This window comes from Nicotiana tabacum, chromosome 12, assembly GCF_000715075.1.
Source record: "Nicotiana tabacum cultivar K326 chromosome 12, ASM71507v2, whole genome shotgun sequence".
Classification (NCBI taxonomy): domain Eukaryota; kingdom Viridiplantae; phylum Streptophyta; class Magnoliopsida; order Solanales; family Solanaceae; genus Nicotiana; species Nicotiana tabacum.
Window position 1 is genome coordinate 88,181,163 of NC_134091.1, and position 26,432 is coordinate 88,207,594.

General features: G+C 41.1%; 2 protein-coding genes across 2 annotated transcripts; one reads left to right on the plus strand and one right to left on the minus strand.

The window, feature by feature from the left end:
- Positions 1–14,665: 14,665 nt before the first annotated feature.
- LOC142167261 (uncharacterized) lies at positions 14,666–15,235 on the plus strand. Its single transcript, XM_075227423.1, has one exon. It carries the CDS (start codon positions 14,666–14,668, stop codon positions 15,233–15,235), a length of 570 nt encoding a protein of 189 aa, XP_075083524.1.
- Positions 15,236–16,782: 1,547 nt separating this feature from the next.
- Positions 16,783–19,700, minus strand: LOC142167262 (uncharacterized). Its single transcript, XM_075227424.1, has 4 exons — positions 19,206–19,700; positions 18,416–18,604; positions 17,813–18,087; positions 16,783–17,284 (listed from the first exon to the last, which is right to left on the minus strand). The coding sequence occupies exons 1-4, from the start codon at positions 19,698–19,700 to the stop codon at positions 16,783–16,785; spliced, it is 1,461 nt and encodes a 486-aa protein (XP_075083525.1).
- Positions 19,701–26,432: the final 6,732 nt, after the last annotated feature.

Consider the following 26,432-nt stretch of genomic DNA (forward strand, 5'->3'; position numbering starts at 1 on the left):
GTTTTCATACGGCTAAGTTAGAAACCCTGTTTGGTTTGCCGCCCTAGAAAAGGTCAGTACACTTCCACTCTTTCTCTTTTGACTATCTTTATTCGAATATCATGAACATACTGCTATCTTTTATTAGTTGTGTTCGTTTATGTCATTAGTGTACAAATGTGTTTTTCCAGTTTATGATGATATGTTGTTAGCCCATGGTCATTTGTTCTGCTTTTGAGTATTTTTAATCAATATTGACTAAGTTATTATGGGACCTCGATGGTTCCGTATCAAATAGCCTATGTGATTAAGACACTTAATATTTCCTGATGACTTTTTATGTTTGCATCGGCTTGAAGTTTTCTTTAATGATTCTTCTATGATCTTTATCCTTTCCATACTATTTTTGCATTTATTGTTAAGGTTGTTGTTTGATAATCCTAACTAGAACAAACATGAAAGCTCGCAGTTTTATCTTTCACTACTTAATTGAAGTATGTGAAGTTTAAGTGCTTAAATGCTCTCCCTCTTTGTATAAGTGTTTGTTAGCCTGTAAGCACTATTTGAGTCATCATTATGAAAGTCTTATGCCCATGCCTAACTGTTAATCACATCTCTAAGCCTCTTTATGTGGAACTGTTTCACTAAAGTAATTAGGTCAATTTCTATAAACACCCAAAGCCCTTTTGCATATGTTTGTTATGATCAGGTTATGTTTAATAAATTAGGTTATAGTCATGTTGAATGTTACCTGTTTTACAAGCTGAGTACAACTACATCATGCTCAGATGTTAATCTTAGTCTATACAGCAGAGTCAAACTTGTTTGGTATAATATCTTCCCTGTCTTTGACCCTTAATGACATTGTTAACCTGATTTTTACAATGATTGAAACTCATCCTATTTTTGTAAGACTATATGTATAGTAGAATGAAGGTTCTGTATGTATCTCTCTATATCTCTCATGATTTCATGCTTCTATGCACTATCCTGAAACTGCACTTAATTTTCTCCTTCCTGCTAATCTAATTGAATCTGGACTTTGGAAAAACCCTTTGTTGTTATTGATTGAATACAATAACTTGCTCATGTTATTGAATTCATATAAAGAAGTAATTCAGGGTTGGTTCTGTCACCAATTTCAAGGTTAAGTGAGACTTATAATATGTGATGTTGTTAAGCATTCTTAGATGTTCCATTTGAATCTGCAAACATGTGATCATGTTAAAAGTTCTGATTATATTCTGGTAGCTCTAATAAGCCATATGGAAGTTCTAACTATGATTGTTTGTCTGAACCTTTGTTGATACTTTCAAAAGTTCTAAACAATATTGTTAAACTATATGTGCAAGTCTTGAGTTACACTAATCTGTGATTAGTCCATTAGGGCAAAAACATCTATACCCTAAATTGTAGCTGCTCTAAACTATGTGCTATTTATCTATCTTTAAGATGTTTGTTTCCAATTGTTGGGATCTTTAGCAAAAGTAGTATGATGTTCCTACCTCTGTATGAGTTTTGAAACTTGAGCTTAGGGTCTGTTTAATATGTTAATAATTCACTTAGAACTTGAGGTATAGTTATAAGAAATAAAACTATTTTTGTGTCGCTCTGTTAAGAAAAGTCATGCTTCTGTGGTAGGGAATGTTACAGTAGTTGGTTTAAATTGAAGAGCCTCATTGGCACTTAAACCTATAAAGAAAAATCAGTCGTTAGTGGTTAGGAGTATTTGGGAATAGAGTTTAACTCTAGGTTGGGCTGCCCTCCCTAACACAAGCATTGCCCTAGACCTTGAGACCCTTGAGAACTTTGAAGTGTCGAGGGATTCAAAGGGGGCATCGACTTTGAGTGAAATTCTTTCCTTAGCCCTTAATTCATTGACACTTGTTATTCTCTTTCGGTTTAGTGTTTAATGACAACAAAAGGTGTTCGATGTGGATCATTATCTATACATAACCATCACATTAGTCTAACATTCTTAGTGTTTAAATACTGTTAGCTATCTTTCCTTTATTCTTCGCTTGCAAGTTTCGTGTATGAGCATGTATATAGTGTTATCTTTCTAATGACTTTCTCTCTTCTTTTTTTCCGAACATGTACAATGGCTTGGGCCTGCTGAGTTCTTAAACAACTTAGGCCCAAATCCAACATTGCTATATCCTGGGAGTCTAGAGTTAGCTGTCATCCCTGTTACTGCTGGGCCTGCCTCTTTGAGGCCCAAAACCCAAAGTCCTTTCTTTCCCTTTACTCCTTTATTTACTGCTTTCGCTATTCTATAGTTCAACATTGTCGTTGTCCTTTATTATGTTCATGTTGTTTTATCTCATTTGTATAAATAATGATATATTGGATTGAATGCTTTACTTTATGTCTTAGTTATATAAAACAACTTAGGCAAGCCTTAAAGAACCAAGGATTAAAATAAGCATTAGTTAGTAATTAATCCTACATTCATTAATCATAAGTTGTTTATGTTGTTAATATACTATGCCTTGCTAACTCTTCTAAAAGATTTTTGAAGCCCCAAAAGTCTAAGAAAAGGCTGCGGTCCCTCTTTCAAAAAAAATAATAGAACTAAATTGCGAGTTTATTTTTCTAAAAAGAAATCAGCTCCTTTCGAAAATCAAGATGCTGTCGCCTCGAACCAAGATTTTCAAACGATTCCTTCAAGCCCAATATTTAAAAGCCAAGGTATATCTTAGGCTTATTTTCATAACACCTTCGCCTTACTAGAGTAATATGAACTTCCATGCTCTAGGAACAAAATATTTTAACTTAGCTTTTCTTTTACACATTTTCATACAAACATCACATCTTTTCAAGCTCTTTTCAAGCATATATACACTAACATTATTTTTCTAAGATTCTTCTATAAACCCATACCTCTTTAAACTACACCTTTCCTTTATAGGTGTTATGCCCTAATATATGATAATCCACACTCTGTAAACATTAGTTAAGCATAGTACAAGCAATTAGTCCTAAATCTAGTCTAAGTCCAATGGAGCTACCTCTGGTAGATTTTAAGGGGTGCCTAAAACTTTCTCCTTAGAAGAACAAGAACCCTTACCCATAATCTCACCGGCTAGCAGACTAATAAAGAATATGACCTTTAGTAATTAAATAGGTACCCTAGTATACCTTTAAGTATTAAGTGGAAACTCTCTTTCATCAACAACAGAGAAACCACAAGTTGAATCTTGTTTTGACTCGTGCAAAATAGGGTGCAACAACATGGCGACTCAGCTGGAAATCACACTTAGGTTCTGACATTAGCAGACTTAGACTGAATTTGGCATTTAGATTTGTGCGTACATTGCTTTAACTGTATTTAATATGCCATTACATGCTTACCTGCCTTTTTTGTTCCTTATGCTTTGCCTATTATCATGCTTATTATTGCTACACCCTTATCTGTTACCACTTTACATATACTGTCATCACACTTCTTCCTATCGAGTCTTGTCCATACACTATCACATACGATGGCACGTGAGGGTTGTCTTTTACACCCCTCTGAACCTTCTTTTAAAAAAACTTTAGTTTTAGAGAATGGCTTTGTCAGGTCAACTAACATAACTTCTCGCAGTCTTCAGTCCAATTCAAAAGAAGGAAACACTCTACTCTAGCAAAAATAAGTCATATTACATAAACCTTAGGTGAGTCTGTCCTTGGCATTATCACACAATTAGGAAACCACCCTGATATGAACGGGTCATGCACCCAACGATAAGACTTCTGTGGAAAGACGAACAAACCTGACGAGACACCTAAAGATCCGAAACAAACACTTAACAAAACCTTTCTTCACCCGCTTCAGAAATGGAAATCAACAAAAACATCTCCGAGATCAATATGGTGTTGGGAGCGCCACACAAGTTGAAGCAGTGGTGGAAGAATATCTGCCGAGAACATGGAGATGAGATTCGGACACACTTGGGGGCACTGACCGCTTTCCTAAACACCCGAGCGGACAGGGTGCTCACTAGTCTATTGATAGAGTTCGGGGATCCAGCTACAGTGTTGTTGATGTTTGTTGATTGTAAGTTAGTACCAACATTGGAAGAAGTTACTAGTTTCACGGTGCTGCCATTTACAAGGAGGAGACCAATACTACCAGTCACTATGCACGGTTATAGGTTCCTAGATGCTATGGGTCTAGCTAACAGTCGAAGTTTGTGGAATATCAAGGACTGATAGGTGAGCCTAGATCAATTGTTCAATAGATTTGGACATCGTGAAAGCTACAAGTGGTACTCGGGGGAATTTCAGTGTGATCAAGCAACGTGGGAGAGTCTTAGGCACATCACGTTATCATTGGTACTGTTGGGATTATTGGTCTTCCCGCAGAGAATAGGTCGGATCAACATCAATTTGTTACTCATGGTTCTGGCGATCTTCCGTGGAAACCTCCAAGCTACTTTAGTACCGATGGTGCTAGCTGAGATTCTAAGGGATTTGTCTGCATGTGCACAGGAGTATGATTTCTTTAAGGGATGTAACTTGCTGCTTCAGATCTGGGCCACATAACATTTCTTCTAGCTAGAGGCCACCGTTGACTACTTTGTGGGCGTCAGCAACATGATCCGTAGTCTCAATGAGAGGATGAGACATTGGGTCTCCCCATATGGGCAATAAGAGTGGAGAGAAATGCTGACTAAATTAAGTGGAGAACGGGTCAATTGGAAGCTATCATAGTTAGGCGGGAGGGCAATCTTAAGAACTCCTCAAAAATACTTCATTGTGCTGATAGGATTTGAGGGCATCCAACCATACTTACCCTTGCGGGTTCTTAGACAGTTCGGGATGATTCGAGATATGCCTCTATGGACGAGGACGACGCTATATAAGGATGAGTACAACGGATAAATTCTAATACAAAGGATATGAAGGTCACAAGAAGAGTGGAACGATATGGTCACAATGCCGATTGGTTAAAACTTGTGGTGCACTCCGGAGAAGTATGTCTGGATCAACGAGGAAGACGAGCTAGCCCGACCAAGTAGAGAGGGTATAGCCTGAATGGAGGATGCATTGGCTGCTTTGCAAATATACCATGAGATTCTGCCACACTACCTTGTGACTACCTCGATGCACCGTCAAGTGGTCCCAGGATCCATTGATCACATGATTCCACCCACCGAAGATGATGACCGGGTAGTAGAGTGCATCCAGATAGTATTTGAGACAGAGCCGGAAGGAGATCTAGGAGAGGAGTGTGAGTTCAATGATGACGAAGAGGAGTTTGAAGAAGATCTGGAGGACGAGCCAGAAGAAGAAAAAGAGATGGGGAATGATTCCAGGGATGGTTACTAGAAGTTGGTTGATTTTCCCTTCTTTCCCACTTTGTATCTTTATCCCCAGATTTCTTAATTTTCCCTAAGGGGAAGTTGTTCAAGCCCATGCATTTCTATGAATATAAGAAATAGTGATGTAACCTCTATTCCCACTTAACTCAATCCAAACACTATCAATGAAAACAAACTTTCTTCGGAGCTAAATGTGTCAAGTCTAATTGTTTGTCAAACATTCGCAATTTAGGCCCACCTTCGGCAATGAGAGGTCCCACGAATTCTAGGAAAATGCTCTTGCCTGAATACATGAATTAATTGCTTTGTGTGATCTTTGCTTGTATTTTGTTTTTAACAAATATACTACTAGGCGGGTTGCCAGTAGCTATTTTATTAATAACAAAAGAAAATAAAAACCACAACAGAAGAGTACAAGTAAGGGGGACAAAAGATACAGTAGTGTTGCCTCTATGCCTTGGCTATATAATCACTCATCTGCGCCTCCATTGCCTAAGATGGCAGCCTCATGTAGAGGATCATGGTGTAGCTGCCGGATGAAGTCTCACGAGGGCATATAAACTCATAGCCGCTTAGATCTTCCCAAAGGCATAGCAATATAGCTCACACATAATGTGCTAGACCTTACCTTACAAATCCTATTGAGGCGTAATAAACCTCATCTATTAGCAAGCATGAAGAAAATACGAACTGGAAAGAACTAAGTACTCTATGATCATCACAGAGTTTACAACATACCCTGTGATGATATTACAAATTCTGATACTTAGAAAATGATAAAATAAAACAATGTAAAAAATTGAGTTTTGCCCTTCTTTTTTCAACCTTGTGCACTCTTCAATTTATAGCTCATTGGCTTCTTCTTCTATTGTCTTCAAATATTCTTCAAACTTTATCATTTCTTTTTTGATTTATTTGACCTTGTGGAGGTGGTAGGGACACTCACCTTTTACTTTGCAGGTCTCATTGGTGGTTTCCTAATGACAACCTCTTGTGTTGCTTTGCCATCCCAGTTATGTTGCCTTTTATGTGCCTTCTTTTTGTTTTTGTTTGATCCACTTCACACATGTCTAGGTGAAAGATCTCCCTCCCTAGCTATAATGTTGAAGGTGGCATCCAGTAGTTCATCCTCATCTCCTTCTTCATAAAAGTCTTGGCCCATATGCAACCCAAAATCATCAATATGATTGTTTCCGGTGACTAGTGCACCTTGATCATTCCTTGGATTATTAAACGCTGTCAATTTGTCTAAATCATGAGACACAAGTGCATGGAGGATATCGCTCGGTGTCAGTAGTTTTCTCTCCTCCAACGTAATAACTGGTACATTTAAATTCTGCTGCTGCTGTCCAACATTTGGAACTTTTATTACTGCATCAGGGGTGCTTGCAATTTTATGCTGCTGTCCAGCAACTCACAATATTGCCGCATATTGATCATCCACACAAGCAACAGTTGGATTGCTCGTGATAATCTGCTGCTGCCCAGTCCTCTTTGTTACTGCATTTTTCATCAAAAAAGCACCAGATGTGCTTGTTCCAACAAGTTTCTGCCTAGTTTTAGGAACAAAAGTTGGGGCCTTAGCGTTAGGTTTGTTGCTTGTACTTCACATTGAAGAGATGCCAATATTTGGCAATGATGGTGAGCCAACTGATATCACCCCTTCATCTTCACTATTTTTACCAGCTTCATTAGTCGAATCCCCAGCAATTTCGTCAGACCAGTTCTCTTCTTCATCCTCCTCACATTGGTCAGCCCAACGTTTAGATTTAGTAACCATCGCCCTCCCATTGCTTGTATAACTTCGTTGTTATTTCTAGTAGACAGCGTCAATTACCCTGACTCACCTCCATATTCACCAAAAGATTCCAAAGACAGTGATGGCAATTCAAACACGGAGGTGTTCAACGTTACCAATGGTTGTTTAACCATAGTAGTATGCAACATCATTGCGTTCTGGGCATCTTTGATGATTTGTTCCACGTGAGGACTGGAAAATTGCAAGGTCGGAGTATTGGAGCTATGTGCTTGATTGCTCGTTAGCTCCTACACAACTGCAACTATGTCTTTTGATGCATGTACTGGAACACCAGAATTCTGCTGGTTTTTTGTACTGCCTAGAGACCTCTCTTGCATATTTTTTGAATTTGCACTTATCTCCTTATGTTGCAAATCTTTCTCACCATGTTCATGTCCACATACCAAAGTATCAAATGAGTTAAAACACCTTAAGGTTTCTGCTGCTCACTCTAGATGTTTTTGATCTGAAGACACATTCTTGCTAGGTGATCGATGCACTACCGACCAAACCTTAGCATGTGGTTGTTTCCCATGTTGAGAACCTGCTTCTAATGTATCAGCAGCCTTCTTGTTAGCAGATGTTCCACCAATTGCACTAGCATCTCCCTTGCCAAGAATTCCAGTAACACTATCTCCCTTGCCAAGTTCCTGTCCTTTCCTGTTAGCAATAGTATGTTTAGAAGTTATTTTAGTAGCCTGTTGATCCTTGGCTTTTCCTTGGTTGTTAGGAGTTTGCCCATAACCTTCAACACCTACTACTGTTGCATTATTTTTGATTACTTGAGCAGCTGCAGCTGATGCACTATCATTCTTCTTTAGCTGAAGATGCCCATGTTTTTCCATTGCATTAACCCTTGTAACATCCATATTCAGAGCAGCAGTAGTGACAATTCTCTGCTCATCAGTTTTTCCAGTTGTATCCAATGCAGCAGCAGCCTGAGTACTACTGGAAACTCCTCGATTAGTTGCCTATCCTCCCCTATTAGCAGCAGTAGGTATAGTTATTGCTTGTGTACCCTGTTGATCATTTTCCTTCACTTGGCCATTAGAATACTGCCCACTCCGTTTAACACTAGATCCACTAATACCAACAACATCTAGACTAGATGTATGGACAGCTGCTTCAAGAGTATCAGTTGCGACACATCGTGCACCTACTATTAATGAAACAGTACCAGTTTTACGTAGATTATTAAACACCTACACAGCTAATTCGTCCTCATTCTCACCAGCAACCTTGTCAATATTATCCTTCCCTACATGTGACTCTAAAGCTATGTTAATCCTGGCTAATGCTCAACTAATAGTAACTACATTAGCCTCACGATCACCTGTTGTATTATGAGCCATCCCCTGCTCCAGTCGAATTTCACGATTTTGTTCAACAATGACCACACCTCTACTCTTCATAGTAGACTGTTTTTGAACATCATTAGGTTGCATCTGCACCACTTGCTGCTTACCACTGTTATTATCTTTTTCTGGAATTTCCACAACAATTTGGGCAGCTCTTTTAGTATTCAAAAAGTATCTAGCATCCCCCTGTAATTGCTCAATATTACTCACATCAATATCAAGCATATTACTATCAATTGTTGCCTCCTTTGCCTTCACGTCCTATCCAGATTTTCCATTCATCGTTCTACAAGCTCTTTCCGCATGCCCTTGATGTTTGCAATAAGTGCAGTACTTTGGAAGATTTTTGTACACCACCTCTTGGTAATGCACTGCAGATTTACCAGAAACTTTGTCCACAATATGTAGCCTAACCTTTTTAGGATGTTTGTTAAGAAGACCAAGTATAACATTGACCCTAGCAGCACTTGGTCTCATTCTCTTTTGTGTTGCCTTGTCCTTAGCAAGAGCTTTACCCACAACTGAAGCAATAGACATTAACGACCTTTTAGATAAACAATTAGGTGGCAACCCATGAAGGGAAATCCACACAACTACCAGAGACGTTTCCTCCTTTGGATTAAATCCTACTGTCCATGGAAAAGATCTAAAGAAGTATTCATCACCTTTGGATTTAATATATCCAGTGGACCTTGACAGGAACTGAACATAATTGTTATTTAAATCAAACCTTACCAATAGATGACGAAACTCAAGCTATCCAATGTTACAACGACCTTGAATGTCGAATTGCGATGGAAAAATCCTTCTAATCTCGGTAGATCGGGTTTTCCATATGAAAGCTTCACCACAAATGCTTGATGCAGTCCTTCTATTGTAAAATCATTAACCTCCTCCATGGTAAATTCTATCGTTGGTTCTCCATGAACGAACTTAACTGGAAACAACTTGATTTTTTACGATGTTGGGGCAAATTCTTTTGGGTGAAGCTGCGCAGCATAAGTTTGTTTTGGAATAAGGTTAGGAATTGTTTCATTAATGTTATGGATAGGCTCTCCTACAGCCAATGGCTGGGGAGAGGTCACGGCAGACATGGCTGCTCAAAGCTCCATAAGTAGTCACACAAAGAAGAAGAGAGAGGAAAAAGTATTTTTCTAGAGAGAGAGTCTGGTTAGTTTGAAATAGTTTGTAGTGGGGTTTATCTTTGCTTGTATAAATGAAGAAACTGACTTCTTTTTTTCTTTTTTTTCTTTTCTTACTTTATTATTACTTCCCAAAAGAAAGTTGGTTTGTGTTGACCCAAAACTGGCGGAACCACAGTACAACTTAAGATCAAAGGGGAATATGTCCTCCATAGAAAACCCAACCAAACATGCTCTGGTTATAGTTGATAGCCCGGGGCGATCATGAGAGAAAGAGGATACAAGGAATGATGAACACGTGGCCAGGATGGCTCAGGAGATGGATTCTTTAAGGGAGGAAGTACAACATATCAGGGTACTAGCACATCTAGCTGTGACAACGCCCCCTCAACCACCTCGCTTTACTTCTTTGGATTCAATCCTGGACCATTTTTCTTCTACATCACGCCAAACCAACAACACCAACACTTCAGCCCCCACCAGTCAAATCATACCTCCAGTAACCCCCATAACCTAATCATCCTATCCACACTCTCTACGTACCGCAGTATATTCAAACGTCACAAAACCCGCCTATTACCACTAACACAACTCACACCCCTCCTTGCGACGGAGTCACTTTTACCACTCACCAAAATCAGCACATACATGTGTCACATACCGTCACCTATGAGCGATATGTTCTTCATGTATATGTCGATTCTGAACCTACCTTTACAATGCCTGTCACAGTCAGGGTTCCTTATGAGATTGACCAATACGCTGAAATGGAAAGGGAAACTAGGCGTAAGGAAGAGGAGTTAGTGTATGAGAAGCTACAAATCTTAAGAAAACAAATGAAAAACCTCCAAGTGGCTTGGGTAAGTGAAAGTTTGGACTACGAGGATCTGTGTATCCATCCGGATATAGATATGCCAGTAGGGTATAAGCCTCTGAAGTTCAATATCTTTGATAGGACGGGTGATCCCCGCGCACATTTGAGGGCATATTGTGACAAGTTAGTTGGAGTGGGAAGGAACGAGAAGCTGATAATGATGTTGTTCATAAAGAGCCTGACGGGAGAAACACTTACCTGGTATACTTGATAATATCCGTGAAATTGGAGAACATGGCAAGATATGGCGTAAGATTTCATGAATCACTTTCGATTCAACATAGAGCACTCCCGATAGGTTCGCACTGGTAAACCTGCAGAAAAAGTCATCCGAGTCATTCCAAGAATATGCACTTCGGGTGAAGGTCAAAAGCTGCCAGGGCATAACCTCCATTGGACGACAGTGAATTAACCAAGTATTTCATCAGGGCCCAGGAAGGGTTATACTTTGAATAAACGATGGGTATGATGGGACATAAATTCCTTGAACTGGTCAGGATGGGAGATTTCATAGAAAAAGGTATAAATCTGGCAAAGCACAATCCATGACTGCACTGCAAGCGGACAGCAATGCAATCAAATCAAGGTCAATCGGTAGCGGAAAGATGAAAAAAGAAGAAGTCTCAGCAGTTGTCCCTTACTATCAACCTAACCCACATTATGGAAACACTTCTTATTCCCCGAACAATCATTCACCACCACCCGCTTACACTCCAGTCTACAACACCCAGGCTTATTACCACCCCTAGTCTCAATATAACCCTCCTCGAGCCCATAACAACATAAATCCACAACAACCATATGCTCCAGTCTAAACTACCACTCACAAAAATCGACCCACTTATGCACTATGCCCTCGTCCCAATTTTGAAGAGAGGGGTCCCATAAATTATCCCTCGATTGCCGAGCCTTTGGCCCATATGTTCAAAATATTGAGGAGAGCAAGATTGATACATCCTGTGGATGGAAGGGTTCCTGAGTATCCATCAAAGTATTTTGATGCAACCAAAAGGTGTGTGTACCATTTAAACATGCCTAGGCATTATATTGAAGATTATATCAAGTTAAAAAATGAAATTGAAATACTGATCAAGAGCAGGGCCATTCAGTGCACTCTGGTTTCGCCCAATGTGAATCAAAATCCGCTGCCAAATCACCAGAATCAGGGGGTCAATATGTTCACCTTGGACGAAGAATATGATTTCAAAGGAACTATTGTCACAATCTGAAATGCAAAGGCTGCGAGGATCTCACGTCAAAGGACTTCGATGATCACAGTACAAGTAAGGCCCACGGTGACAGTTTAGACTTATCAGTTAAAACTTGCCATTGCTACAGAGGATGAAGAGAGTCAGGAATACAAAACTGTCCCATGGACATACCGGCAAAAGGGGAAGGTCAAGATGACAGACTCTGCAACAGCCATTGATATGACTAGGTCAGGGAGATGTTACGCTCCTGAAGATGCAAATCGAGAGAATTTGGAAAGAGAGAATATTCAAAGAAGGAACAGAACAGAACCCGAAGCCGCAAAATTCTAGAAAAGAATGCCGACTAAAGAGTACTCCGTAGAGGAGGAGCTGAAGAAAACTCCGGTGCAAATATCAATCATGGACTTGCTAATGAGCTCCAACACTCATAAGGATGCCCTGATATAAGTAATAAGTAGGTTAAGTGTGCCAAGAAATACCACTAGTGAGGCGCTGACTGCAACAATTGGGAAAATAGTTGAAACAAATATGATCACTTTCAGTAGGGACGATCTTCCTATCAAAGGTGTGAGTCACAACAAAGCTCTTGATATCATTGTCAAATATGGGGACAAGGTGATGTCCCAAGTACTGGTTGATGGAGGGTCAGGAGTGAACCTCTATCTGCTCTCCACTTTGCAGGAGTTGGGAATCCATCTGAGTGATGTCAAGTAAAGCCATGTGAGGGTAAGGGCTTTTGATGGTTTGCAGAAGGATGTTATCGGAAAAATGTATTAGGCTTTGCAGATTGGACATGTTGAATTTCCCTTATTGTTTCAATAATGGATATTTCCTCTTCATACAACTTGTTGCTGAGAAGGCCCTAGATATACATGGTAGGGGCCGTCCCATCCACCCTACACCAATGCATGAAATTTGAGTGGGGATCTCAGGAGATCTTGGTCCATGGCAAATGGGGCCAATTAGCTTATTTGGAGCATGTAGTCCCATTCATTGAAGGGCTAGACAAAGTTGCTTTCCATGCAGTGGAACTCATGCAGACCACCGAAATAGAAGAGACTCAACAAAACTTGGGAATGCAGTCGCCGTATAGATCCAAGATGGCCATGAGGGAGATAATGATATATGGATACAAAACAGGAACCGGGCTAGAAGCCAGGTCATACGGGATTACAGAGCCAATTGAACCAAATGAGCAGAGAGGTAGGGCTGGCATAGGATATTAGCCTCCAATGGGGAAAACTCATACTAGTAGCTCCAGCAAAAAGGTTTTTGTGAAAGAGCATATTTCGAGTACGAGCCAGAGTTCAGCACTGGAAGATGATATCATCAACGGAATGGGAAGACTGTTCGTGGCTATGATTGAAGAATTATGTGAAGAGACTAACTTCAAGACACCGACCATCAGGAATGCCGAACCATGAGAAGAGCTGCGGAATTGGATTGCCAGTCCATCTTTGATTCGCCGGGAGTCTTGGTAGTGTAGAACTGTAAAAGTTTTCTTTTAATAGCGCACAGTCAATTGCATCCTGCACCGTGTATGTCATTTTTGTCATTTGCCTCTTCTGAACACTTAGATGTCCCTCTTTTGATGAAATGAAAAGAATCATTTTCTTAAAATATTGCAACTTTATTTATCGCTTCATTTATACTTAGTTTTTCATTTCAGTAATCAAAACGATAAGAACCTCTGTTTCGCGATTGTGACATGTAACGAAACCGTCGAGCAAAATAATCCAAATTATGAGGAATACGATGAGAGTATGATGCCAGAAAATCTCCCACAAGAGATCGAATAACTGAAGAGTAAAAAAAAGCCCAACCTCAAAGAAACAGAAGTGGTCAAGCTTAGAAGCGAAGAAAACGTGAAAGAAACCTGAATCAGAATTCACCTAAAAGTTGAGTAGAGGGAAAAACTAGTGGAGCTCCTCCGACAATACATCGATGAGTTTGCATGGTCAGATGATGACATGCCTGGATTAAATACTGTCATTGTCTCGCATCGACTGCCTACCGATCCCGCCAGACCGCCAGTCAAGCAAAAACCTAGAAAATTGAAGCCCGATTTGAGTATGGGGATAAAGGAGGAAGGAACCAAGCAGATAGAGGCGAATGTGGTAAGGGTCACCAATTATCTCAGCTGGTTGGAAAATATCGTCCTAGTACCCAAGAATGACGAGAAGATCAATATATGCGTGGATTATCGAGATCTCAACAAAGTTAGTCCAAAGGAAAAAACAGCCTTGACCATAACTTGGGGAGTCTACTGCTATAGAGTCATGCTGTTTGGTCTCAAGATCGCCGGTGCCACTTACATGAGGGCCATCACGACTCTTTTTCATGACATGATTCACAAGGATATTGAAGTATATCTGGATGATGTCATAATCAAGTATCGAAAGAGTTCAAGGCACATGGACAATTTGAAGATATTTTTCCAGCGCTGCGGATATACAACCTTTATCATAAATAGAAAAGGGATAGAAATGGACCCATCAAAAATCATGGACATTAAGTAATTGCCACCTCCAAAGAATACGAAAGATGTTATGAGTTTCATGGGTAGACTGAATTACATCAGTTGTTTCATAGCTTAGTCTACAATAATCTGTGAACCCATTTTCATGTTGATAAAAAAAGATGCTTCCACAAAATGGACAGAAGAGTGTCAAAAAGCCTTCAACAGAATTAAGGAGTATTTTTCAAATCCACCAGTGATGGTTCCCCCCGAGCTCGGGAAGCCATTGTTACTATATTTGTTAGTCTTGGATAATGCCTTCGGTTGTGTGTTGGGACAGCATGACGAAACTGGGAGAAAGGACCAGGCCATCTATTACTTAAGTAAGAAATTCACATTATGCGAGGCCAAATACACTTTGATAGAATGCACTTGCCGTGCTCTGACTTGGATCGCACAGAAACTAAGGCACTACATGTCAACCTACGCATATGATATCTCGGCTCGAACCGGTCTAGTACATGTTTCAGAATACGATGCCTACCAGAAATCTAGCTAAATGGAAAATTCTCCTCAACGAATTTGACATTGTGTACGTAACTGAAAAGGCTATCAAGGGGCAAGCTTTACCTGACCACAATGCAGAGAATCCAGTGGATGGGGATTATGAGCCACTCACTACCTATTTTCCTGATGAAGAGGTATTATTTGCCGGAGAAGATACTGTAGAGTCATACCTTGGATGGGGAATGTTTTTCGATGGAGTAGCAAACTTCAAAGGAGTTGAAATTGGGGCAGTCCTAATTTCGGAGTCCAAAAAGTACTATCCAACATCGACAAAGATAAGACTCCCTTGTACCAATAATATGGCTGAATACGAAGCATGCATCCTTGGGATCGGAATGGCAGTCGACATGAACATCAAAGAACTTTTGGTTATAGGGGATTCCGATCTATTGATACACCAAGTCCAAGGAGAGTGGTCTACCAAAAATGTCAAGCTCCTTCCGTACCAGCACCGCATAAAAGAGTTATGCAAGAAGTTCACGAAGATCGAGTTCAAGCACGTCCCGAGGATTCAAAACGAGTTCGCCGATGTGTTGTAGGTCTTTCGTCCACGATTCAGCATCCTGAAAAGAAGTACATCGACCCTATCGAGGTAGAGATCAGGCATCAACATGCCTATTGCTTACATGTAGATGAAGAGCCATATGGTAAACCACGATACCATGACGTGAGGAGATTCCTCGGAACCAGTGAGTACCCAGAGAATGCCACTAATAGTCAGAAGAGAGCCCTCAATAGGTTGGCGAATCACTTTTTCCTAAACGGGGATGTCCTGTATAGGAGGACCCCAAACTTGGGTTTGTTGAGATGTGTAGATGCCGCCGAAGTGACCAGGTTATTTGAAAAAATACATGAAGGACATGCGGACCCCATATAAACGGATGCACATTAGCCAAGAAGATCTTGAGAGCCGGATACTTTTCGATGTCTATGGAAAGTAATAGTATCCGCTATGTACATAAGTGTAACCAATGCCAGATTCACGAGGATTTCATCCGGGTTCTGCCTAATGAGTTGAATTTGATAGGTTAACCTGGGTCGTTCGCCACTTGGGGCATGGAAATGATTGGACCTATTGAGCCCGCTACATCAAATGGGCACCGCTTCATCAACAAGGCCATCACAAAGAAGGTAGTGGCAGATTTCGTTCGGAACAACATCATCTGCCGATTTGGGGTACCTGAGTCAGTCATCACTGACAATGCCGCTAACCTCAATAGCGACCTCATGAGAGAAATCTTCTAGAAGTTTAGAATTGCGACACATTGTGCACCTACTATTAATGAAACAGTACCGGCTTTACCTAGATTATTAAACACCTGCCCAGCTAATTCGTCCTCATTCTCACCAGCAACCTTGTCAATATTATCCTTCCCTATATGTGGCTCCAAAGCTGTATTAATCCTGGCTAATGCTCGATTAACAGTAACTACATTAGCCTCACGATCACCTGTTGTATTATGAGCCATCCCCTGCTCCAGTCGAATTTCACGATTTTGTTCAACAATGACCACACCTCTACTCTTCATAGTAGACTGTTTTTGAACATCATTAGGTTGCATCTGCACCACTTGTTGCTTACCATTGTTGTTATCTTTTTCTGGAATTTCCACAACAATTTGGCCAGCTCTTTTGCTCAATATTACTCACATCAATATCAAGCAGATTACTATCAATTGTTGCCTCCTTTGCCTTCACGTCCTATCCAGATTTTCCATTCATCGCTCTACAAGCTCTTTCCGCATGCCCTTGATATTTGCAATAAGTGCAATACTTTGGAAGGTTGTAGTACACCACCTCTTGGTAATGCACGACAGATTTACCAGAAACTTTGTTCACAATATGTAGCCTAACCTTTTTAGGATGTTTGTTAAGAAGATCAAGTATAACATTGACCCGAGCAGCACTTGGTCTCGTTTTCTCTTGTGTTGCCTTGTCCATAGCAATTAGCTTTACCCACAGCTGAAGCAATAGACATTAACTACCTCTTAGCAAAACAATTAGGTGGCAACCCAGGAAGAGAAATCCACACAACTGCCAGAGACGTTTCCTCCTTTGGATTAAATCCTACTGTCCATGGAAAAGATCAAAAGAAGTATTCATCACCTTTGAATTTAATATATCCAGTGGACCTTGACAGGAACTGAACATCCATTTCTACCAAGATTAGAGATTCACCCAACAACACTGGGTGAACTACGTAAGGACCTTGCCAATCCGGTGTAAATTTTCCTTTGGCTTCTTCCTGGTGGGGAAAGATTTTCTTCAGAACCAATTGCCCCGGTATGAACAGGCGAGACATCACCCTTTTATTAAATGCATTGGCCATCCTGTTCTGATACAACTGACCATGGCATACTGCATCTATTCTCTTCTCATCGATGAGCATGAGTTTCTCCTGTTTGATCTGTATCCACTCTGCATCATCCAACTTGGCCTCTTGAATGACTCTTAAAGATGGTATCTCGACCTTCGCGAGTATCAAAGCTTCGGTGCCGTATACTAACATGTACGGCGTTGTCCCAGTGAATGTTCTCATGGTGGTCCGATAACCTAGTAAGGCGAAGGATAGTTTCTCATGCCATTGCCTGTGATTGTACACTATCTTTCACATAATTCTCTTGATATTCTTGTCAGCTACCCCGACTTCCCCATTCATTTGTGGTCTGTAGGTTATGGAGTTGCGGTGTCACAATTCTAAACTTCTCAAAGATTTCTCTCATGAGTTCGCTATTAAAGTTAGCGGCATTGTCAGTGATGATTGACTCACGTACCCCAAATCGGCAGACGATGTTGTTCCGAACGAAATCTGCCACTACCTTCTTTGTGACGGCCTTGTAGATGAAGCGGTGCCCATTTGATGTAGCGGGCTCAATAGGTCCAATCATTTCCATGCCCTAAGCGGCGAACGGCCCAGGTTAACCTATCAAATTCAACTCATTAGGCAGAACCCGGATGAAATCCTCGTGAATCTGGCATTGGTGACACTTCTGTACATAGCGGATACTATTACTTTCCATGGACATCGAAAAGTATCTGGCTCTCAAGATCTTCTTGGCTAATGTGCACCCGTTTATATGGGGTCCGCATGTCCTTCATGTGTTTCTTCAAATAACCTGGTCACTTCGGCGGCATCTACACATCTCAACAAACCCAAGTCTGGGGTCCTCCTATACAAGACATCCCCGTTTAGGAAAAAGTGATTCGCCAACCTCTTGAGGGCTCTCTTCTGACTATTAGTGGAATTCTCCGGGTACTCTCTAGTTGCGAGGAATCTCCTCACGTCATGGTATCGTGGTTTACCATATGGCTCTTCATCTACATGTAAGCAATAGGCATGTTGATCCCTGATCTCTACCTTGATAGGGTCGATGTACTTCTTTTCAGGATGCTGAATCGTGGACGAAAGAGTTGCAACGCATCGGCGAACTCATTCTGAATCCTGGAGACGTGCTTGAACTCGATCTTCGTGAACTTCTTGCATAACTCTTTTACGAGGTGCAGGTACGGAAGGAGCTTGACATTTTTGGTAGACCACTCCCCTTGGACTTGGTGTATCAATAGATCAGAATACCCTATAACCAAAGTTCTTTGGCGTTCATGTCGACTGCCATTCCAATCCCAAGGATGCATGCTTCGTATTCAGCCATATTATTGGTACAAGGTAGTCTTATCTTTGCCGATGCTGGATAGTACTTTCTGGACTACGAAATTAGGACTGCCCCAATTTCAACTCCTTTGAAGTTTGCTACTCCATCGAAAAACATTCCCCATCCAAGGTACGACTCTGCAGTATCTTCTCCGGCGAATAATACCTCTTCGTCAAGAAAATACGTATTAAGCGGCTCATAATCCCCGTCCGCTGTATTCTCTACGCTGTGGTCAGCTAAAGCTTGCCCCTTGATAGCCTTTTCAGTTATGTACACAATGTCAAATTCATTGAGGAGAATTTTCCATTTAGCTAGATTTCCGGTTGGCATCGGCTTCTGAAACATGTACTTGACTGGTTCGAGCCGAGATATCATATGCGCAGGTTGACATGTAGTGCCTTAGTTTCTGTGCGATCCAAGTCAGAGCACGGCAAGTGCATTCTATCAAAGTGTATTTGGCCTCGCATAATGTGAACTTCTTACTTAAGTAGTACATGGCCTGCTCCTTTCTCCCAGTTCCGTCATGTTGTCCCAACACACAACCAAAGGCATTATCCAAGACTAACAAATATAGTAACAATGGCTTCCCGGGCTCGGAGGGAACCATCACTGGTGGATTTGACAAATAGTCCTTAATTTTATCGAAGGCTTTCTGACACTCTTCTGTCCATTTTGTGGAAGCATCCTTTTTTATAAACATGAATATGGGTTCACAGATTACTTTAGACTAAGCTATGAAACAACTGATGTAATTCAGTCTACCCGTGAAACTCATAACATCGTTCGTATTCTTGGGAGGTGGTAATTCCGAAATGTCCTTGATTTTTGATGGGTCCATTTCTATCCCTTTTCTACTTACGATAAAGGTTGTATATCCACAGCGCTGGAAAAATATCTTCAAATTGTCCATGTGCCTTGAACTCTTTCGAGACTTGATGATGACATCATCCACATATACTTCAATCTCCTTGTGAATCATATTGTGAAAAAAGGTCGTGATGGCCCTCATGTAAGTGGCACCAGCATTCTTGAGACCAAACAGCATGACTCTATAGCAATAGACTCCCCAAGTTATGGTGAAGGCTGTTTTTTCCTTTGGACTAGCTTTGTTGAGATCTCGATAATCCACGCATATATTGATCTTCTCGTCATTCTTGGGTACTAGGACGATATTTTCCAACCAGCTGAGATAATTGGTGACCCTTACCACATTCGCCTCTATCTGCTTGGTTACTTCCTCCTTTATCCTCATACTCAAATCGGGCTTCAATTTTCTAGGTTTTTGCTTGACTGGCGGTCTGGCGGGATCGGTAGGCAGTCGATGCGAGACAATGACAATATTTAATCCAGGCATGTCATCATCTGACCATGCGAACTCATCGATGTATTTTCGGTGGAACTCTACTAGTTTTCCCTCTACTCAGCTTCTAGGTGAATGTTGATTCTGGTTTTTTCATGTTTTCTTCGCTTCTAAGCTTGACCACTTCCGTTTCTTTGAGGTTGGGCTTTTTTTTACTCTCCAGTTATTCGATCTCTTGTGGGATATTGTCTGGCATCATACTCTCATCGTATTCCTCGTAATTTGGATCATTTTGCTCGACAGTTTCGTTACATGTCGGAATCACAAAATAGAGGTTTTTATCATTTTGATTACTGAAAAGAAAAACTAAGTATAAATGAAGCGATAAATAAAGTTGCAATATTTTAAGAAAATGATTCTTTTCATTTAATCAAAAGAGGAACATCTAAGCGTTCAGAAGAGGCAAATGACAAAAATGACATACACGGTGCAGGACGCAATTGATTGTGTGCTATTAAAAAGAAAACTTTTACAGTTCTACACTACCAAGACTCCCGGCGAATCAAAGATGGACTGGCAGTCCAATTTCGCAGCTCTTCTTATGGTTCGGCATTACTGATGGTCGGTGTCTTGATGTTAATCCCTTCACATAATTCTTCAATCATAGCCACGAACAGTCTTCCCATTCCATTGATGATATCATCTTCCAGTGCTGAACTCTGGCTCGTACTCGAAATATGCTCTTTCATAAAAACCTTTTTGCTGGAGCTATTAGTATGAGTTTTCCCCATTGGAGGCTGATATCCTATGCCAGCCCTACCTCTCTGCTCATTTGGTTCAATTGGCTCTGTAATCCCGTATGACCTGGCTTCTAGCCCGATTCCTGTTTCGTATCCATATTTCATCATCTCCCTCATGGCCATCAAGGATCTATACGGCGACTGCATTCCCAAGTTTTGTTGAGTCTCTTCTATTTCAGTGGTCCGCATGATTTCCACCGCATGGAAAGCAACTTTGTCTAGCCCTTCAATGAATGGGACTACATACTCCAAATAAGCTAATTGGCCCCATTTGCCATGGACCACAATCTCCAGAGATCCCCACTCAAATTTCATGCATTGGTGTAGGGTGGATGGGACGGCCCCTACCATGTGTATCTTGGGCCTTCTCAGCAACAAGTTGTATCAAGAGGAAATATCCATTACTTGAAACAATAAGGGAAATTCAACCTGTCCAACCTGCAAAGCCTAATAAATTTCTCCGATAACATCCTTCTACGAACCATCAAAAGCCCTTGCCCTCACATGGCTTTACTTGACATCACTCAGATGGATTCCCAACTCCTGCAAAGTAGAGAGAAAACAGAGGTTCACCTCTGACCCTCTATCAACCAGTACTTGGGACATCACCTTGTCCCCACATTTGACAGTGATATCAAGAGCTTTGTTGTGACTACGCCTTTGATAGGAAGATCGTCCCTTCTGAAAGTGATCATATTTGTTTCAACTATTTTCCCAATTGTTGCAGTAAGCCCCTCACTAGTGGTATTTCTTGGCACACTTAACCTACTTATTACTTTTATCAGGGCATCCTTATGAGTGTCGGAGCTCAGCAGCAAGTCCATGATTGATATTTGCGTCAGATTTTTCTTCACCTCCTCTTCCACGGAGTACTCTTTGGTCGACATTCTCTTCCAGAATTTTGCAGCTTCGGGGCCTGTTCTGTTCCTTCTTTGAATCTGCTCTCTTCCCAAATTCCCTCGATTTGCATCTTCAGGAGCGTAACATCTCCCTGACCTAGTCATATTAAGGGCTGTTGCAGATTCTGTCATCTTGACCTTCCCCTTTTGTTGGTATGTCCATTGGACAGTTTTTGATTCCCGACTTTCTTCATCCTCTGTAGCAATGGCAAGTTTTAACTGATAAGTTTGAACTGTCACCGTGGGCCTTACTTGTACTATGATCATCGGAGTCCTTTGAGGTGTGATCCTCGCAGCCTTTGCATTTCAGATTGTGACAATAGTTCCTTTGAAATCATATTCTTCGTCCAAGGAGATCATGATGACCCCCTGATTCCGGTGATTTGGCAGTGGATTTCGATTCACATTGGGCGAAACCAGAGTGCACTGAATGGCCCTGCTCTTGATCAGTGTTTCAATTTCATTTTTTAACTTGATACAATCTTCAATATAATGCCCAGGCATGTTTGAATGGTACACACACCTTTTGGTTGCATCAAAATACTTTGATGGATACTCAGGAACCCTTCCATCGACTGGATGTATCAATCTTGCTCTCCTCAATCTTTTGAACAAATGGGCCAAAGGCTCAGCAATCGAGGGATAATTTCTGTGACTCCTCTCTTCGAAATTAGGACGAGGGCATAGTGCATAAGTGGGTCGATTTTTGTGAGTGGTAGTTTAGACTGGAGCATATGGTCGTTGTGGATTTATGTTGTTATGGGTTCGAGGAGGGTTATATTGAGACTAGGGGTGGTAATAAGCCTGGGTGTTGTAGACTGGAGTGTAAGCGGGTGGTGGTGAATGATTGTTCGGGGAATAAGAAGTGTTTCCATAATGTGGGTTAGGTTGATAGTAAGGGACAACTGCTGAGACTTCTTCTTTTTTCATCTTTCCACTACCAATTGACCTTGATTTGATTGCATTGCTGGCCACTTGCAGTGCAGTCATGGATTGTGCTTTGCCAGATTTATACCTTCTTCTATGAAATCTCCCATCCTGACCAGTTCAAGGAATTTATGTCCCATCATACCCATCATTTATTCAAAGTATATCCCTTCCTGGGCCCTGATGAAATACTTGGTTAATTCACTGTCGTCCAATGGAGGTTATGCCCTGGCGGCTTTTGACCTTCACCCGAAGTGCATATTCTTGGAATGACTCGGACGACTTTTTCTGCAGGTTTACCAGTGCGAACCTATCAGGAGTGCTCTGTGTTGAATCGAAAGTGATTCATGAAATCTTACGCCATATCTTGCCATGTTCTCCAATTTCACGGATCTTATCGAGTATACCAGGTAAGTGTTTCTCCCGTCAGGCTCTTTATGAACAACTTCATTCTCAGCTTCTCGTTCCTTCCCACTCCAACTAACTTGTCACAATATGCCCTCAAATGTGTGCGGGGATCACCCGTCCTATCAAAGATATCAAACTTCGGAGGCTTATACCCTAATGGCATATCTACATCTGGATGGATACACAGATCCTCGTAGTCCAAACTTTCACTTACCCAAGCCACTTGGAGGTTTTTCATTTGTTTTCTTAAGATTTGTAGCTTCTCAGACACTGACTCCTCTTCCTTACGCCTAGTTTCCCTTTCCATTTCAGCGTATTGATCAATCTCATAAGGCACCCTGACTGTGACAGGCATTGTAAAGGTAGGTTCAGAAATGACATATACATGAAGAACATATCGCTCATAGGTGACGGTATGTGACACATGTATGTGCTGATTTTGGTGAGTGGTAAAAGTGACTCCGTCGCAAGGAGGGGTGTGAGTTGTGTTAGTGGTAATAGGCGGGTTTTGTGACGTTTGAACGTACTGCAGTACGTAGGGAGTGTGGATAGGATGATTAGGTTATGGGTGTTACTGGAGGTATGATTTGACTGGTGGGGACTGAAGTCGGGGTGTTGTTGGTTTGGCGTGATGTAGAAGGAAAGTGGTCAGGGATTGAATCCAAAGAAGAAAAGCGAGGTGGTTGAGGGAGCGTTGTCACAGCCAGATGTGCTAGTTCCCTGATATGTTGTACTTCCTCCCTTAAAGAATCCATCTTCTGAACCATCCTGGCCACGTGTTCATCATTCCTTGTATCGTCTTTCTCTCCTGATCAACCCGGGCTATCAGCTATGACCAGAGCATGTTTGGTTGGGTTTTCTGTGGAGGACATTTTCCCCTTTGATCTTAAGTTGTACTGTGGTTCCGCCAGTTTTGGGTCAACACAAACCAACTTTCTTTTGGGAAGTAATAATAAAGTAAGAAAAGAAAAAAAAGAAAAAAAATAAGTTAGTTTCTTCATTTATACAAGCAAAGATAAACCCCACTACAAACTATTTCAAACTAACCGGACTCTCTCTCTAGAAAAATGCTCTTTCCTATGTCTTCTTCTTTGTGCGACTGCTTATGGAGCATTGAGCAGCCATGTCTGCCATGACCTCTCCCCAGCACATTGGCTGTAGGAGAGCATATCCATAACATTAATGAAACAATTCCTAACCTTATTCCAAAACAAACTTATGCTGCGCAGCTTCACCCAAAAGAATCTGCCCCAACATCATAAAAAATCGAGTTGTTTCCAGTTAAGTTCGTTCATGGAGAACCAACGATAGAATTTACCATGGAGGAGGTTAATGATTTTACAAGAGAAGAAGGACTTCATCAAGCATTTGTGGTGAAGCTTTCATATGGAAAACCCGATCTACCGGAGATTAGAAGGATTTTTCCATCGCAATTCAACATTCAAGGTTGTTGTAACATTGGATAGCTTAAGTTTCGTCATTTGTTAGTAAGGTTTGATTTAAATAACAACACGAAGACCATCAACTCAGACACAATCAAGAGATACTATTTTTGAAGAAAATAGAGTTAGGTTTTGCTGTAACAGAACTACGTTCAACCTGAGGTCCCACGTAGGGTTCAGTTTATCTCCCTCCTTTCTTTTGTGATAGAAAATCCAAATATCATTTTTTGTATGTTGCTGTAGAACTATGCCGACTTGATTTCCTCAGGGAGAAACACGTAGGAAATCCTCATCGGATTCAGTCGTCTTTTGTAATTGAACTACGTTCTAGCCTGGTTACATTTGAATACGTAGGCAGTCTGAGTCAGACTCGGCCATTTCATTCTTAATCTCATCATTTTGCATCGATTGTAATAGAACTACGTTTTGACCTAATTCCATTTGGATACATAGGTTACCTGAGTCAGGTTGGGTCATCTTCATCATTTTTTTAATCATCATCCATGAACTACGCTCATACCTGAGTCCATTATGGATATGCAGGAAACCTGAAGGGGTTCAGTCATAACCTTAGGAAAAACCTTTGTAATGCATTAGTTCGAATTAGGACACAGTCGCAACGACAAGCAGCTTCATTGTCAAAGCATCACGAAGGATCGGCATCAACAAGATAGAGTTTTCAAGAAGCAACGCTCGCGTTTGGAGAACCTTTCATTGCATGTCGTAATTTGGAAGGACGACATTTGTCTTAAAACAATGTTTTTCAAAAAACTTATTTTCTAAAAAATACAATAATTTGTTCTACATAATGAACTTTGTGGCGTAGCCATATCAAGGGCCGGGGTAAAACCAACATTGTGGTCGACACAAACCAACTCCCCCACTCCCACTAAGAAATTTTCTTTGAGTGCAGGGTCAACAGAAAGCAAGGAAATGTTGGGACCACATTGGGGCAAATGACGGATCCCTCACTTTCCCAAGATTATCACCCTTTCTCCTTTGTTTAAATTTTTCTGTTACAACTGAAACTAATCATTGAATCCTTTGCAGGTATCTTGGAATCAGATTGTAGATGCGGAAAAAGCACATTGTATATAGCAAACTGCCTACTTAAACAATTGGAGCAACTTGTACAAAATGAATTGTTGGCTTCGCCAATTAAAGCCCTGTATATAGCAAACCGACTGCTCAAACAATAGGAGCACTTAGTACAAAATGAAGCGCTGGCTTTGCCAATTGAAGCCCTGTATATAGCAAACCGCCCGCTCTACCAATCAGAGCACCCTGTACAAAATGAGCCACCGGCTTCATCAATTGGAGTCCTGTACATAGCAAATCATCAGCTCAATCGATCAGAGCGCCCTGTACAAAGAAAATGTCAATTTTGCCAATCGAAGCCTTGTATATAGCAAATTGCCTGCTCAAACAATCCGCATCATCGCTGCTCCGTCGCAACGGATGCCAGAATAGATAGTCGCAAACCTCGTCACCGATGTTCTGCTAATCGATGGCTGCAACTTAGCTTCGCAGTCAAGAATATCTCTTGGGCATGCTTTTATTTCCTTTGCTATTATCTTGAATGTTTTGAGTTTTTGCTCATGCAGCTTCAGACACGATTATGTTTTAAGTCAATCGCTCCCAAGTGGAGATTACTTTACATTTTAGTGCAAAGCTCTCCCAACAAGCAGAGACGCACTACGCGAATCAAGCTCTCCTAACAAGCGGAGAAATTTTTCAGTGCGAAGCTCTCCCAACAAGCAGAGATGCAATTTACAAGTCAAGCTCTCCCAACAAGCGGATCCACTTCTCAATGCTCCGACAGTTGCGGAATGGTACACAGCCCGGCTAACAAATCGAGTCAAGTTCAAGTATCCCATCATCCCGATCCCAAATAACGGCTCGCCGATAGCCAGGCATCATCATTCTTGCACCATTTACATCACAACTTAATATATTCTACATTGCAATATATGGGTAAGCGTGTATTTAATCTGTTGCAGGAATGAATATCGCAACGTGGAATTCTTTCTAAGCAGCGGACCAAACTATAATGCTATGAGGGACAACAAACTCATTAGCGGGATATGGATCCAAGTACAAGCACGAAACGACCAGTGGACTCCAAATTTTAAAATCTTCCAAGTCAAGCCGCAAAATTCAAGCTATCATGAGTGCCCAAACCTCTATCTCGACGTATCGTCATAACACAATACTGGAGCAATTCATGTGAGGATCACTTCCTCAAAGTCCTCACTCTAGAACTACATGAAGGCCTGATCCTCGTTAAGGCCGAGGTATGTAAGCAATTCA